Source organism: Pseudorasbora parva, chromosome 12 (assembly GCF_024679245.1).
Source record: "Pseudorasbora parva isolate DD20220531a chromosome 12, ASM2467924v1, whole genome shotgun sequence".
Lineage (NCBI taxonomy): Eukaryota > Metazoa > Chordata > Actinopteri > Cypriniformes > Gobionidae > Pseudorasbora > Pseudorasbora parva.
In genome coordinates this window covers 29,902,062-29,920,153 of record NC_090183.1, presented here as the reverse complement: position 1 = coordinate 29,920,153, position 18,092 = coordinate 29,902,062, and the positions used below count along the sequence as shown (strand labels likewise).

Genomic DNA, 18,092 nt, shown 5'->3' with positions numbered 1-18,092 from the left:
TTTTTTTTTTTTTAAATTGGTTTGTGTGTGTGTGTGTGTGTGTGTGTGTGTGTGTGTGTGTGTGTGTGTGTGTGTGTGTGTGTGTGTGTGTGTGTGTGTGTGTGTGTGTGTGTGTGTGTGTGTGTGTGTGTGTGTGTGTGTGTGTGTGTGTGTGTGTGTGTGTGTGTGAGAGCCTTTTTATGTGGTTTATGAGGACACAAATTTGTATAACTACATGGGTATTACACTGGTATTACATAAATGTGGTTCATCAGGACATTTCAAATGTCCTCATATTTCAAATAGCTTTAAAAACATACTAAATGATGTGTTTTTGAGAAAGTAAAAATGCAGAATGTTTCCTGTGATGGGTAGGTTTAGGGGCAGGGGCAGTGTAAGGGGTTAGAAAATACGGTTTGTACAGTATAAAAACCATTACGCCTATGGAGAGTCCCTGTAAACCACATAGACCAACATCTGTGTGTGTGTGTGTGTGTTTTCTTTTATTCTTTTGTGTTTTTGCACATTTACTCCAGGCCTTATGATGGAAGGTAACATACCTCACCAATCACATTACATGTCATATCAGTTTGGGTTTCTTAAAAAAAAAAAAAAAAAGTGTTGATTTAATTTAAGCAATATAAATACACCAATTCAGTCCTTAAAGCTACACTGTGTGATATTTCCCCCCATCTAGCGATGTAAAGGTATATGACAATCCAGTGAATATTAGTTTCTGTTCCTCTCAATTCCATTTCTTTTTAACTCCTACGGTGGCCGATTTAGTCCAAGATTAACAAGGCTTCCTGTTCGACCTCGTTCATGAGGGCCAGCGAGTGTTAAAACGCAAAAAGGCGAAGCTTGAATTTACGGGTATGTCCCTCTTTGGCTAATGTACTTTCAAAATGGAGGGGCAACATGGCGACCGGCATTCGAACCCCTCACCCGTATGTATTATCAATGGCATATTATAAACTTACGAGAATACTTTATTACTTGAAAGAAGTAAATATACATTAATGAGCACATATATTTTTGAAAGAACTAAGTGTTTTTAGCTAAGAATAAACTAAAAAAGTTACACAGTGTAGCTTTAAGGATTATCCTGACATTTAAGGAGTAGTTCACTTTAAAGTCCCATTGAACCAGAAGTATAGCAAGTTTTCTACAGGGCTGTGACATATTTCCAAGGGAAACGGAATAATGAATAGAGGGCAGGGTTTTACCTCAGCGCTCCTCCTCTCGCTCGTACCAGACTAATGGCTGGAGGGGAGTGGTTAAGCATCTATCATAAACGTACTCCACATGGCTCACATGGGGGGTTAATAAAGGCCTTCTGATGCGAATTGATGGGTTTTTGTTTGAAAAATATCCCTATTTAAAACTTTATAATGTAAAATATCTAGCTTACACCAGACCATCCGTATTCAACTTACAAAGAAAGTGTAATGCACTTACGCTATAAGTCCTACGTCATATGTTATTCATCAGTTACGCAAGTTGAATACTGAAGACAGTCTGGTCCTGGTGGAAGCTAGATATTTTACTTCATAGCGTGTTAAATATGGACCCCCCCCCCCATCATCAGGCTATTTATTAATATAACTCTGATTTTGTTCATCAGAAAGAAAGTCCCATACACCTAGGATGGCTTGAGGGTGAGTAAATTGTGGGGTAGTTTTCATTTTAAAGTGAAATACTCTTTTAAGCCAGTGGGCATAGTCCAGTTCTGGCAGTCAAACATACAATCCAAATTCCAGAGTGTTATACACACAGACCTAAATTTTATTCGCCTTTGACCTTTAGCACCACATGCAGGTTTAAGCTTCTATTTATAACTTTCAGTCAATTATTTTGCCCTTTGACTTTCACTACTGTAACTGTAGAACAAGACACTAAAGGTCACATGACATGTGGGGAGTATTTAAACTGCATTCCTTTTCTCCATCTCTCACCAACAAAGTGCACATCTCTACAAACTTTGTATTCAGGGTTTGTATGTTTATTATTATTATTATTATTATTATAGCTCTGAGATTTGCATCCAAGACACTAAACTCAACTGTTCCTGCTTGGCTTTTAACCTGTATTTTTTAAGAAACCTGCAATATCATGATAACTTGCAAACCTTGCATCATTGTTAACTTTGTTCTGCTTTGAATGAATTCTTGCTGAAACTTGACGCAATAGACAAACAAAACTCTGACCTAGAGCTCCAGCTTTCCAAACATGCTCTTTATAGGGCCCCTACATTTTCTGCCTCAAGAACATTAAGGCAGGCTCACACTACAAAAGGGGAACGTAAAGGGAAACGACGAGTCTGCTTATAGGCAGGAAGTTTCTAAATTGGTTGGGTGGTGTGATGAGAACAACTTGGAGCTTAATCAGCAAAAGACTGTGGAAATGGTGATAGACTTTCGTAGAACACCTACCTCCCTTTCTCCTCTAACTATCAAGAGCTCCGTTGTGAAGAGGGTGGAGTCAATTAAATTTTTAGGCACTGTTATTACAAATGATTTAAAATGGGAGGAAAATAGTTCCTCCATTCTTAAGCGAGTCCATAGTGGAATGTTTTTTTTGAGACAGTTAAATAAACTAAACGTTTCTAGCTCTGTTAGGTCTAGATTTTATAGAGCCACTGTGGAAAGCCTTCTTTCAGCATCCATCACTGTCTGGTTTGCATCTGCATCAGCCCAGGCAAAGGTCAGACTACAGCGTATTGTGCGCACAGCAGAGAGGCTGACTGGACAAAGGCAGCTGTCACTGAATGACCTGTATGAGGCCAGAGTAAGGAAAAGGGCGGCTAAAATTGCTGCTGATCTGTCCCATCCAGCAAGTGACATTTTTAGGCTGCTCCCTTCAGGAAGAAGGTACAGAGCAGTGAGGACAAGGACCTCACGCCATCTAAATAGTTTTTTTCCAAGAGCCATTTCTCTTATGAACAGCTGATTGTGCACCATTTTGGACAATTTTATTACTGATTGATTGTTTTAGGCATGCCTTTGCAGCTTTATGCATATATGTTTGTGTGCTTAGTTTGTGTGTTACTGATGGCCATATCAAATTCCTGTGTATCTGCTGATGCATTTGGCGAATAAAGTGATTCTTATCTTATCTTATCTTACAAGTCTTTTGGCTGGATTTTGCTGTCACAGGCAGATTTCCATGGTCTGTGACAAAAAAAAAACCTGATCGTGGCCAAATCTATGTTATGTTTGATATTATCGGCATGTGATCTTGTAGTGTGATTGATGAAACAACATGGTAAACTGCTTTAATGATCATTCACCTTAATGTACATGAATGCAAGGTGACATTTTGATTCTAATGCTTTTGTGCTAATAAACTAACAAGAAATGCTTATTTTAAAATATAAATAAGTGGTCTTTGCACTATAGTTAACATCATTGTATTTAATATCAGTTTTTCCTGACAGACATGGACAGAAATGCTGTCATCGTTTACTCTGCATACTCTGCAAGTTGTTCCAAATCTGTATGAGTTTCTTTCTTCTTCTAAACAATATATTTTGAAGAATTTTAGAAACCAAACAGTTTGGCAGTTTCACATTGACATTCCTTTTTTTCTTTTTCTTTTTTTTACTTGGGGCTATCAACTGTTTAGTTTTTTCAACATTATTTAAAATATCTTCTTTGGAGTTCAGCAAAATAAACTCATGCAAGTTTGGAACAACTTGAAGGTTAATAAATGATGACAGAATTTTACATTTTGGGTGAACTATCCCTTTAAGTGTTCAACTAAACGCATTTACTGTATGCTGTGGAGACGTGTCTAGTGAAGTGCTCAAACAAATCTGTTGAATAACCTGAATGATTGAATAAGCCATTGTAAATGGCTGAGCTGTCCCTTTAAATGTGGGCGTGTCCGTCTAATCGGTGAAAGGCCACCGTGAGTGGAGAAGCTACGTGGTGAACTCACATCCCGCTGGGCAACCGGATTGTGACAGACACTGACCGCTGCTGCAACATGGTGAAAATAACGGTTATTAAAACCAAGCCGTACACCGATCAAAAACCCGGAACCAGCGGGTTAAGGAAGAGGGTGACAGTATTCCAGCAGAATCAGCATTATGCGGAGAATTTTATCCAGAGTATCATTTCCACCGTTGACCCTGCTGATAGGCAAGAGGGCACCCTGGTAGTGGGAGGAGACGGGCGATTCTTCATGAAAGACGCTATTCAGCTGATCATCCAGATTGCTGCAGCTAATGGGGTTAGTATTTGCAATTTTAATGCAGAAGAAACGTGCATCAAATGCTATTCCCTTAAATATGAAGGGGTGGCTTTGACTAGTCATGACACAAGTGCAAAAGATGTAACGTTAAGTTAGTTCAATTGCAATTGTGCTCTGCTACGCATGCCTTGAAATCTAGTTTATTGCATGGAATAAAGGTATAGGTCACATTTAAGGTGTTTTGATCATGCTCAATTGTAGTGTTTCTAAAAAAAACATTGCATACATATTTATAAAGGTTAAATAATATGATTTGAGGGAAATATTTCCAATTCTTTAACGCCATTCTTTAACACGTTCATATGACTCGGATCTTTTCAGTGTATCTGTAGAACCGGTTCACAAAGCCTTTCTGAACCATTCATTGACAGATCGAGTTTGGCTGCGTTTCTCAAAAACATTAGCACATCGTAAAACCATTGGGACCACCAATGGTCTTTAAACGTTTACGATGCGTTTGAGAAATCTGTTATACGAATCGCTCCGAGCGTTTCTCAAGAAAATAACTAATTGAACCTTGTCATTCATAATGAACCTTTGAGCGAATATAGCAGATGTGTTGAGGACTTGACCGAAATCTCTCGTGTTAATGAAACTTAATAGACTAAAACTTAGTTGTCTCATGCCAGAGACTACTGGAGTACGTTAGCCTAGGAGTACGTAACTTTACTGCGACTGCGTAAACTATGCGCTGAATCTTTTTTCTATTTCTTTGAAACGAGCTGTTCAAAAGAACCGATTCGCATTTATGATGCCTTCACGTGCTATCGGAAATTTCCTTCTTCTCACTTCTGAAGTCGTGGTTCCGTGCTCAATGCATTCAAAGTCTGACTTTGAGAGGGCGTTCATGTTTTTAACTAGGGAACTAGTATTTACGATAATTTCGATAGCACAGGCTGCATTCAGACTCTTTGAGTCTGAGGCTGTTTTGAGACACCTTTGACATTTTACGCAGGAGCCGCAGCGTGATGACGCCACAATCCTCTCATCATGTTGCAGAGCGTATTGAATTTAGAAAGTATAAAACGGCTGTGTTTTGTGTGCGAATTTCTTTAACATCAGAGTCTTGGATCAAAAACCATGATGTGGAGGAGGCGTGCCTGAAGTCACGTCCCGAGTCTAGTACACACTTGCTGTTTTATAGTGCTGCATTGAGTAAAAGCTGTGCTGTATTACAGTGATTACTTGCATATTATTTTTTGTAAAGTAGTGGATCTTCATTTTTTATGAATATGCACTAGCCATGTTCTATTTATTGCAATGCACTAGTGTTGTGTAACAGTCCTTAGCATGCAGTATGTACACTCACATAAAGGATTATTAGGAACACCATACTAATACTGTGTTTGACTCCCTTTCGCCTTCAGAACTGCCTTAATTCTACTTGGCATTGATTCAACAAGGTGCTGAAAGCATTCTTTAAAAAATGTTGGCCCATATTGATAGGATAGCATCTTGCAGTTGATGGGAGATTTGTGGGATGCACATCCAGGGCACGAAGCTCCCGGTCCACCACTTCCTAAAGATGCTCTATTGGGTTGAGATCTGGTGACTGTGGGGGGCCATTTTAGTACAGTAAACTCATTGTCATGTTCAAGAAACCAATTTGAAATGATTCGAGCTTTGCAACATGGTGCATTATCCTGCTGGAAGTAGCCATCAGAGGATGGTACATGGTGGTCATAAAGGGATGGACATGGTCAGAAACAATGCTCAGGTAGGCCGTAGCATTTAAACGATGCCCAATTGGCACTAAGGGGCCAAAAGTGTGCCAAGAAAACATCCCCCACACCATTACACCACCTCCAGCACAGCACAGTGGAAACGAGGCATGATGGATCCATGTTCTCATTCTGTTTACACCAAATTCTGACTCTACCGTCTGAATGTCTCAACAGAAATCGAGACTCATCAAACAAGGCAACATTTTACCAGTCTTCAACTGTCCAATTGTGGTGAGCTTGTGCAAATTGTAGCCTCTTTTTTTCTTCTATTTGTAGTGGAGATGAGTGGTACCCAGTGGGGTCTTCTGCTGTTGTAGCCCATCCACCTCAAGGTTGTGTGTGTTCTGGCTTTACAAATGCTTTGCTGCATACCTCGGTTGTAACGAGTGGTTATTTCAGTCAAAGTTGCTCTTCTATCAGCTTGAATCAGTCGGCCAATTCTCCTCTGACCTCTGTCATCAACAAGGCATTGTCGCCCACAGGATTGCCACATACTGGATGTTTTTCCCTTTTCACACCATTCTTTGTAAACCCTAGAAATGGTTGTGCGTGAAAATCCCAGAAACTGAGCAGATTGTGAAATATTAAGGCCGGCCCGTCTGGCACCAACAACCATGCCACGCTCAAAATTGCTTAAATCACCTTTCTTTCTCATTCTGACATTCAGTTTGGAGTTCAGGAGATTGTCTTGACCAGGACCACACCCCTAAATACATTGAAGCAACTGCCACGTGATTGGTTGATTAGATAATTGCATTAATGAGAAATTGAACTGGTTTTCCTAATAATCCTTTAGGTGAGTGTAAGTCACAAGGACACATCAATGGCATTTAATGACTTATTTCATTTAAGTTTATTAAGTGCATTTCTGAACATAATCTTAAACATGAGTTGATCGGCCACTTCTCTCATCCATGATCTCGCAGATTGGCAAGCTGGTCATTGGTCAGAATGGGATTATGTCAACACCTGCTATTTCCTGTGTGATTCGTAAAATTAAAGCCATCGGTGGGATCATCCTGACAGCCAGTCACAACCCTGGTGGCCCCAATGGAGACTTCGGCATCAAGTTCAACATATCTAGCGGAGGTTAGACATATTTTGATGGCCAATGCGGATATCTTAGAAAATAGGGTAAATATACAGTAAAGGTGTTTAGAAATAATTAGAAATAATTTGAAAATTAATATGAAAAAAAAAGAAGAAAAAATATATATATATATATATATATATATATATATATATATATATATATATATATATATATATATATATATATATATATATATATATATATATATATATATATATATATATATATATATATAATTTATATATGATTATAAAATAGTTTAGGGGTATGATTCTTGCTTGGGGTGCGAGAGGTCCTGGGTTCAAATCCCCGACGAGCCGCCAAATGTTACGTTCCCATTTTAAGTGTAAATTACACATACACCATAATTGTAAAACATACATACTGGGATGTAACAACATAATATTTTAGGATACGTTTCAAAACTGAGTAATATTAATTAACAACATGTACTTACTTTATGATTAGGATAGGATTAGGGTTTGTTTTGGGTTAATTGCATATAATAATGCAATAATACTAATTCATGTAACAGATGTTACAAGGACAGTGTAAAATAAAGTGTTGCCATAACTTGTTTCTATCTTGACCTCCATAACAAAATTAGAAACATTAAAATAGCATAATTGGGGTAATATTGCACGATATATACAAGTATATAGTGCTCGTTGAGAAATAAGTCAACCACTAATAGAGACTGCATTAAATCACTTAAACCTGCATTCAAATGATGTGTTTTTTCTTTTCCAGGTCCTGCACCAGAGGGCGTCACAGACAAAATCTTTCAGATCAGCAAGAGCCTCCAGGAATATCACATCTGCCCTGAACTCAAGGTGGACCTCTCCACAATTGGGAAGCAAACCTTTGAGGTCGACACCTTCAAGCCCTTCACTGGTACTACTTTGGAGTCTTAACCATTTGTTAGTTATGTAAAATAATTTTTTGGTTCATATTTGTTAATAATTGTATATTGTTTGCAGTGGAAATTGTGGACTCTGTGGAATCCTATGCAGAGATGCTGAGAGATATCTTTGATTTTGCTGCTCTGAAGGAATTACTCTCAGGACCCAACCACATTAATGTACGGCTTGATGCAATGCATGGAGGTAAGAATCATGTTTCCCCAAAAAAAAAAAAAATAAATAATTTGGTGTTTTGGTAAGCTATAACAAGTCCCCTGAAACCCCTGAAAAATTATATAAAAAATATAAGCATTAGCAGTAAACTAGCGCTCATCTGTGTTTCTGGGACAGATGCTTCTTTCATACAGCATCTCTTGTATCACATGCTCTCTCTTGTTTAATACAGCTGGTGCCATATTGCACCTCTGTTACTGATCGTATTTACAATGAAATAGGAGGACTTTAGTATTAATAGTAGGTCTACGATAATATTACTGTTGTGTTCATCATCACCAGAACGATTGTTTTGTATGAATTGTTTTTTCAATGCCACTGAAAACCAATTTGACACATTCCAGAAAAACATAAAATAAAATAAACATAAATAGCCCCAAGTACCAGTCAAGTTAAGCGCAGATCCTTCTGGAGGATAGTTCACCAAGAAATGAAAACTATCCCATGATTTTACTCGCCCTCAAGCCATACTAGGTGAATATGACTTTCTTCTTTCAGAAGAATACAATCGGATATATATATATATATATATATATATATATATAAAAAATGCCTTGGCTCTTCCAAGCTTTATAATTGTAGTGAATGGGGGACCATATTTTGAAGCCCAAAAAAACGACGTCCGTCCAATCATAAAATAATCCATACGGCTCCGGGGTTAATAAATGCCTTCTGAAGTGCATCGATGCTTTTGTGTTTATGAAACTTATAAACTAAAACCGCTTCAGACATATGGCCGTACGCAACGATTTATGGTGAAAAAGTAACCCCTGAACTGATACATGACTTATTGACGAACGCGGAAGAGCAAAGGATAGAGCAAACAAAACACCAGTCACGAATTAGAGTCTAAAACAAGATTTTTTTAAAGAGAAAAGTCAGAGGATTTTGATATAAGAGAAGAGGAGCTTGAGTTTGTTAACCAGCCCTATTTGTTTGAAGAGGCATCAAAAGCTTACTCTACTCCTACATCGTGTCAAGGGTTATTCTTTTGACGTAAGTTGATTTGTGTAGGCCGCCTGCCAGAAGCAAGTCTATACAATTTTAAATATGGGTATCTTTCTTACAAGAACCCATCACTTTGCTTTAAAGGGCATTTATTAATCCCCTAGAGATGGATGGATGACAGATGGATAGATGGACGGATGAACGGATGGATGGATGGATGGATGGATGACGGACGGATGGCCAAACTTTTTTGGACTTCAAAATCAGGACCGCCATTCACTACTAATATAAAGCTTGGAAGAGCAATGCTATTTTTAATATAACTCTGATTGTGTTCGTCTGAAAGAAGAATGTCATATAAACCTAAGATGGCTTGAAGCTGAGTAAATCATGGGATACTTTTTGGGTAAATTATCCCTTTAAGGTGACTTTCACAATTCAGCATGACCGTGACCTAAAAAAACACATATAAATCAATAAAAGAAATGCTTCAGCAAAAAAAAAGGTTCTGGAACCCAATCCTGAATCTTATAGAACATTTGGGGGAGATACACAGGAGATGCCTTCAAGTTAACATCTAGAATGTTTAGAAAGTGGGAAAATATTCCCAGCTGATAGACTCTTATCCAAACAGATTGAGTGCTTTAATAAAGTCAGAGGGTGATCAGTTAAGTATTAGATTTTGGGTGTGCAGTGCACACTTATGCAGGTAGTTATTGTGGGTGTTTTTTGTTGTTGTTGTTTCTTCTCTCTCGTTTTAACATTGGTTGTAGACTTAAACATATATATGCATATCATGCCACTTTAATAATATAAACGTTACTAGTTTTCATCTTTATTAGAATTTTGCTGATGGACCATATTTCAGATTTTAGTTCATATTTCATGCTCAAAGTCCCTGGAATGTTGTCTTAAACTGAAGACTTCCTCCTCATGTATTTTTTTTAGTGTTGGGTCCTTATGTAAAGAAGATAGTGTGTGAAGAGCTTGGTTCCCCGGCTAACTCCGCTATTAACTGTGTCCCCTCCGAGGACTTTGGGGGACACCATCCTGACCCTAATTTAACATATGCTGCTGAACTGGTCACCACTATGAAGGAAGGGGAATATGACTTCGGAGCTGCGTTTGATGGTGATGGTGTAAGTTTATAACTGACATCCCACATAAGCTACTGTTCAAAAGTTTGGGATCAGTAAGATTTTTTCAAATGTTTTTAAAAGAAGTCTCTTATGCTCACTAAGGCTGAACAAAATATATTATTACAATTTAAAGGAAGTGTATGTAAGATTGTAGCCAAAACTGGAAATGCAGTTGTATCCCCTCTCCCCCTCCCCCCTGACTCGAGTTTGCGAGATAGGCTGCAGGATCCAGCAGGAACGTTTGTAGCTGCAGCTGTGGTAACTAGAGCAGAGCTGGCAACCCGGATGCAGAAACACTACTGACTTTGTGATTGGTAGATAGGCAGAGGGTGGAGCTTCAGGCCAAAATACAACATGTCAACATCAACATCAGTTGAGGGCTACAACAACAACTTTTAAATGACAATATCCTGGCCGGACTCCTGTTGTCAGCGATATAAGTATTTGAAATGAACGTGATTTCTTAATGTCTAGTGACATATCAGGGCTATTTTATGATTAATTGAAATACATTTCTTACTTACAGTTCCTTTAAAATAGCCGTTTTCTATTTATTTATTTTTTTAAATTATATAATTTATTACTGTGATGACAGTTGAATTTTCAACAGTCATTACTCCAGTCTTTAGTGTCACATGATCCTTCAGAAATCATTCTAATATGCTGATTTAGTGCTCAAAAACATTCGTTATCATTGTTGAAAACGATTGTGCTGCTTAATATTTTTGTGCACACAGTGATACTTTTTCAGGATTTTTTGATGAATAGAAAGTTTTAAAATAATAGTGTCTCTCAATTTTGATCAATTAAATGCATCCTTGCTGTGTTTTTTTCTTTTCTTTTTAAAATGTATGAACAGTGGTGTATATTTAATAACGCAGTTGAAATCAGCTAGTGACTGTTCTCTGGTAAAACCTCATAATAGGTTGCTGTTCTGTTTGCAGGATCGTAACATGGTTCTGGGTAAGCATGGATTCTTTGTAAACCCCTCAGACTCTGTGGCAGTCATCGGTGCCAACATTACATACATCCCTTATTTCCGGAAGACGGGCGTGAAGGGTCTGGCTCGCAGTATGCCCACCAGTGGGGCTTTGGACAAGTATAATCATCTAAACACATTCACATTTTGTGATTTTAGCCCTATATTTCACCTTCTCAGAGCTTTTTCCACTTTTTTAAACAACATTTCATAAACTTTACTATATAGTGTGGCCAAAGCGTTGAAGATGCCACTTTATGAAGCCCCAACAGGCTGGAAATTCTTTGGAAACTTGATGGATGCTGGAAAGTTATCCCTCTGTGGTGAAGAAAGCTTTGGTACTGGTGAGTAGCTATGAAACCGTGCTGTTATCCAGTATAATAGAACATTTTAACTAGCTAAGCTGCTTCAAAGGTTTTAGGCTGACAAGCTTATATTATTATTATTTAAAAAAGTGGTAAAATAAGTAAATGTATATAAAAATGTATTTTTTATTATTAAAAATTAATGTATTTACTAGTTTTATCATATACTAGTTTTATTTTTTTAAACATACATTTTTAAAGGTGCAGTGTGTAACATGAAGATTATCTATTGACAGAAATTCAATATAATATACACATAACTATGTTTTCAGTGGTGTATAAAGACCTTGCATAATAAATCGTTGTTTTTATTACCTTAGAATGAGACATTTCTATAGCCTAGAAATCTAGACGCACCCTGGCGGCAGCAAATTTTATCTGCCCGCAAGTGTCGTCTAGGAACTCTCAATACCCTTCTGCGCTGTATTCCTCACAATCTGGACGGGCCAATCACATCGTGTATAGAGTCGGCAGGCGGGGCCATAATGACAACGCCCGAGTTGCGTTTGCGTGCTTCTAGTAAACACAGAAACTGGCGAACGGCGCTCTTTCGAATCAGCTTTGACCGCGATTCTGGAAGACTTGGAGTTAAGCTTTTCTCTGAGAAAAGAACAAAGAACGACACTGAAGTCATTCTTAAAAAGGGAAGATGTGTTCGGAGTTTAGCCAACCGGATACGGTGAATGTTTAATCTATCAACAAGCTCTGCTTCACCTTCGTTGCTCTGGTTGGTGTAGCGCTATCCTATCGCATGCAGAGGGAGTTTGAAAGACAACCGTTTATGTCTATGTCTATGTCATTGTCTATGGTGAGTTTCCAGACCAAACATCTTGATGTGGGTCTGGCTTGTCAGGCTAACATTTCTATCTAAATACACCACAAGTGAACAGCGAACTCACCATTTTGCACCACCATGTTTCTACAGTAGCCCTTAATGGACAAACTTCTCTACAGAGCTCTAGCTACTCTCTACTGTCTCAAACAATGACATCTTTGTCCTGTGTCGGTCACCGTAGCTTTTCTATGTACTTTGACATAGGAGTGATGCCCCAAAAATGTACACATTGTACCTTTAAAACGAATTTTATAAAAATAAAATAACAATGTATCAATATATATGGCTTATAATATCTCATATTATTTTAATGTATTTTTGTAATCATAAACACATTGGTTTGTAGCGCAAATAGTTTACCACTTTTCGCTGCACTTGTTATTCTTCTATTTTCTTAACCTATAGCAGCTAATGAATCGAATGTCTTGCATATTCACCGAAAATAACTTACAAGTTGCTAAATACGGTTAAGTCATCATTTATTTTTTTTAATGACCACTTATTGTATGTTTTCATAGTAAATCAAGATATTTTCTTTCAAAATATGAAAGAAAGCATGATATCTCATATGACCCCTTTAAAGGCGTGTGTTTTTGGCAGGTTCTGATCACATCCGGGAGAAAGATGGTCTGTGGGCAGTACTCGCATGGCTCTCAATCCTGGCCACTCGCAAACAGAGTGTGGAGGATATCATGAAAGAACACTGGCAGAGGTTTGGACGGAACTTCTTCACAAGGTAACTGCAAAAATTATAAAGTGACTCTTAGGTGTGGACAATAGTTGAAATGTTAATCTCTTTAGCTTGACTGCCCTCTGCTGGTAGACTTATTGTTTGATTTGTCCCAAATCCCTGTTTCAGGTATGACTATGAAGAGGTGGACTCTGATGCTGCGAATAAGATGATTGATCACTTGCAGACCACGATGTTTGATAAAGACTTTGTGGGGCAGAACTTCTCCTCGGGGGATAAAACATATCAAGTGGAGAAGGCTGATAACTTTGAGTACACAGACCCTGTTGATGGCAGCGTTTCAAAAGGACAGGTGAGTCAGGTGGACACGAGACTCTACGAGAAAATAATAAGAAGAAATGGTTTATCTTCTGGGATGTGACTACTACTACAGAATACATAAATGATAAAAAAAAAAACATAAGAGTGATCACATGCTCAGTCCATTGCAAAGTTTTCTGATTATCTCTCCTGCAGATTTCAGTTTGGCTTGATGTTCTGATTGTTCACTCTCATTATTTACAAACCACCTGGATTTGTAATAAAATATTTGTTTATTTGTTATAAATATTAAACGGTAATATTGTAAAATATTATTACAATTTAAATAACTATTTACTATATTTAAAATATTTTACGGTGTAATTCCTTTAAAGGCAAAGCTGAATTGTTAGTAGCCATTACTCCAGGCTTAATTAATCCTTCAAAAATCCTTCTAGTATACAATTCTTTTTAAGATCAACATTTATTATTAGAGAGCCATGCGAGCACAGCCCACAGACCATCTTTCTCCCGGATGTGATTAGAACATACCAAAAAAAACAATTCTTTAAAGGGGTCATATGAGAAATCAGGATTTCTTTCATATTTTGAGAGAAAAGTGCTTGATTTTTCTATGAAAACATACTGTAACTCTTCCAACATTTCTTATTATATGCAAACAGTTTTGCTGCTTAATAGTTTTTGCGGAAACAGATATATTTTTTCAAGGATTCTTTGAAGTATAGAAAGTTCAAAAGAGCAGCATTTATCTGAAACAGAAATATGTTCAAGGTTTTTTGAATAGTCAAGTCTTAAATTTCAGTACCCTTATTTGGAAAACAGCTGCGTTTCTACTCGCAAAAAAAATAAATTTTTATACGTTTTGTATTTACCCCTTTTTTGCATTTATATCGGTATATCTATGAGGCAGTTGCCTTATTGTACTTTATAAACGTCAAATGGTATATTGATATTCGTTGATTTCTCTGATGAAATTACTGATGTGTACTGAATGGCCTCATCCTGGCCTTCATTGTGTTTGAAATATCTCATTGCTATACCGCTCAAAAGAACAGTCTTGGAAACCTTTCATCTAAACACCCTTTCTCAGTTTCATGGAATTTTGCATACTTTCCAAAACACTGTATGCTTGCCTTCATCCCCGTTTTCTGTCTTCATGTTTTTTAGGGTTTGAGGATCATCTTCACCGATGGTTCGCGTATCATCTTCCGTCTCAGCGGGACAGGCAGTGCCGGGGCAACCATCAGGCTTTACATTGACAGCTATGAGAATGATTCCCAGAAAATCTATGAAGACCCACAGGTATAAACTGATTGGTCAAACGTTTACTCTCCCATCGTGTATTACTTTCACACCATTTTTTTTCTTTTTATTAATTCCTTTTATTTATTTATTTTTGAAAACTTAAACAATCCATTGTAGCTTTGGTGGTAATCAAGTTTGACATGCTCATCCCTGCACATATGGTTGAAGACCCGATTCACTCAATTGTATCTGATCAAACTGGATCACAGAAGTATCAGTCTGTCTTAAAGAATCAACCTCAGACATGCTCAATTCTGAGATGAGAAGACTTTTTTTGTTCCAGCAATCCTTTTCATCTCAAGTTTTGAGGCTTGGGTTACTGTAGAAGTAAAGGACGTTAATTTGTAATACAAACAAGGAAACGCCACATTCGCACCATCCGTTTTCATTTAGCATAATTTAAAGTCGCTATTATATTTCTCCCATATTGTGGTTCCCTAATAGAGCACATTTCCATCCCTCTTGATTGTTGTGAACAGGTCATGCTGGCTCCTCTGGTGGACATTGCCTTGAAGATCTCTCAGCTTCAGGAAAAGACGGGCCGCGCTGCTCCCACTGTAATCACGTAATTACCCCAGAGCCCATATTCACCTGATCCAGCCCAAACTAGCCCGCACTGTACTCAGCAATGCCTTACTTTATAATTATTGCCATCAGTTTCATGCCACGGTCATTATGTGTTCAGTGCGTCCTCTAAAATGTCACATTTCTGCTGTTCCACATGTACAATCAAAGATCTATATCCATTATAAATAGAGAAAGTATAAAATACAGTCTATGAAATGAATGGCTTGTTGTGATTTTGTTCTTAGGGAAGTCATGCTTTGATTTATCAAAGTGTTTAAAGCTCTTAGCTTTGTTCTGTGTCTGCTAGATCTATTATGTTTCAGTTCTAAAACAACAGCTGTATTTTACTCGTATACAAAGTTTGTCTTTCATTTGAGGCTGAAAGTAGTAACTGTTACACCCCAGTGTGTTATTAGTGGATAAAGAATCCTAAAGGCAGGAATCCTGCATCGAATATACTCCATCTCCATTTAAATTAGCACCACAAATAGAGTAGCACAAGTGTCTTTCATAAGGACTTGACACTTATGATTTCTGATTAGTACTATAATCATCTTTGTAAAAAAATGTTTGAAAAGTCCTCTGTATAACCTAAATATTTTAGGTTAATGGGATCTTTCCAAACTAAAAGCTCCTTTAATAGAGAAGTATTGCCATATTTTGACTGCTGCAAAAATTCACCACACAGGTTTATTCATTTATTCCTTATATTTTTGGACAGATGACAACCTACACAGAAACGTAACAGAGACTTAAAGGGTTACTTCAGCGATTAGCATATGGCTTTGTATCAGTAGAAACCCTGGAGTATATTCAAATGATTGTGCTTTCCCCCCTCATATCCCCCTGAGACGAGAGATTTATGCATTTTATTTCTGGAAAAATTCCTCCTATGATGCAAATTGACGATATTTGCATCATAGGAGGAATGTTTGGTCAAAGGCTAAAGACTACAGCCAGCAGAGGGAGCCTTTTCCGCATGTTTTGAACCCGCGTATGGGGGATGGGAGATTACACTCAGAGCTCAGCTCGCAGCTACAGGCACTCATTTAAACGGAGCTATGGTGAGCAATGTAAGTCTTTTAACTTCTCAAATTAATTTCTATGAAAGTTAAGCTTGCAAAGGCATGAACTGAAACGCGCCAGACTGAACTCGCGTTGTGAATGTATGCCGCGAGTATAGTCGCGATTACCTCAGCTCTCATCATGAGAGCTCATTTATCTGACTCCTGCAGTTAGTGCTCAGTGCTGTGATACTCGCGCGGTGACTCACTCATTATATTGAACAGACACATTCAGTTTTTAATTGTAGTGTCTTCTCCAACTCAGTCACAGTAATCAAGTTGGTGGCTTTGGGAATGGCCTCACAGCATTCTGGGAACTGTAGTCTTTCATCCCCATGAGACAAAAATACATTTTCTGTCTTTTCTCAGTCTAGAAGGCACCAAATTCAAAAATAATTTCACATTTCTACTACATTGATGACCCAGTTTAAATACAGATTCATCTTCCCAACGCTGAAGTACCCTTTAACCACACTGTTGGTATTAGTTTTGTAAGATTTGTACAAAATGTATCTGATTTTATAAACTTTTTGTGTTCATACACTGTAAAAAGTATTTGGACACCCCTCCAAATCAATAAATTCAGGTGTTCCAATCACTTATTTGGCTATAGGTGTATAAAATCAAGCACCTAGGCATTCAGCTTGCTTCTACAAACATTTGTGAAGGAATAGGTCGCTCTCAGGAGCTCAGTGAATTCAAGCGTGGTACCGTGATTGGTTTTCTTCACATGTACAATAATTCCATTAATGAAATATCCTCACTTCTAAATATTACACAGTCAACCGTTAGTGGTATTATATCAAAGTGGAAGCAATTGGGGACAACAGTAACTTAGCCATTAAGTGATAGGCCATGTAAAATCACAGATTAAGTATGTAAAATCACCCATAAAGACATGGATGTGCAAGTTTGGTGGGGAGGAGCTTGACTGGCCTGCATAGAGTCCTGACCTCAACCAAATAGAACACCTTTGGGATAAATTAGAGCGGAAACTGCGAGCAAGGTCTTCTTCCCAAAAATCAGTCCCTGAACTCACAAATATTCTTATAGAAGAATGGTCAAACATTCCCATAAACACATTTCTAAACCTTGTGGAAAGCCTTTCCAGAAAAGTTGAAGCTGTTATAGCTGCAAAGTTTATGTGTATTTAATGGCAGGTGTCCCAAAGCTTTAGGCAATATAGTCTATGTAGTTGCGTTAGAGTATGTAGTGTGTTAGAATTTGATCACAGAGGTCTACCAACACTCAATACTGTATATGTCCACCAAAATGAATGAATGAATTATTATTAAATATATATTTATTATAATTAAATGAATAAATCTGGGAGTTGTGACAAATTAATTGACCAAGTTAAGGTTATAATTATATAATTCTGACTTGTTAAATCAATCAAAGAGGTCAGAATAATAAACGGTTACTTTTTTTGTTTCCATTGAAGCACACAAGTTTCTATAGAACATGATGGAAATCATAGGCCTATGCATTAATCTGAATATTACGGAGCTAATGCTGATTTTTTTTCTTTTCTTTTAATGCTTTAGGCTTCCCTCAAAAAAGTTTTGCTTTCCCCTGATGTACTGGAAAAAACCTTTTTAACTTTTCACAAAGTTTCTTGAAGGAATGCAGAAGTTTTGCAAGTTAAATTTTTTTCTGCCATCCCATAGTTGTTCCACAACTGCATGACCC

At 37.6% G+C, this 18,092-nt stretch overlaps 1 protein-coding gene across 1 annotated transcript; it reads left to right on the top strand.

Annotated features, from left to right (window-relative positions):
• Positions 1-3,894: 3,894 nt before the first annotated feature.
• Positions 3,895-15,552, top strand: pgm1 (phosphoglucomutase 1). Its single transcript, XM_067459812.1, has 11 exons — positions 3,895-4,212; positions 6,884-7,046; positions 7,801-7,944; positions 8,031-8,156; positions 10,083-10,273; positions 11,218-11,372; positions 11,481-11,596; positions 13,053-13,188; positions 13,312-13,495; positions 14,632-14,766; positions 15,249-15,552. The coding sequence occupies exons 1-11, from the start codon at positions 3,967-3,969 to the stop codon at positions 15,336-15,338; spliced, it is 1,686 nt and encodes a 561-aa protein (XP_067315913.1). The 5' UTR covers positions 3,895-3,966; the 3' UTR covers positions 15,339-15,552.
• The last annotated feature ends 2,540 nt before the right edge of the window (positions 15,553-18,092 follow it).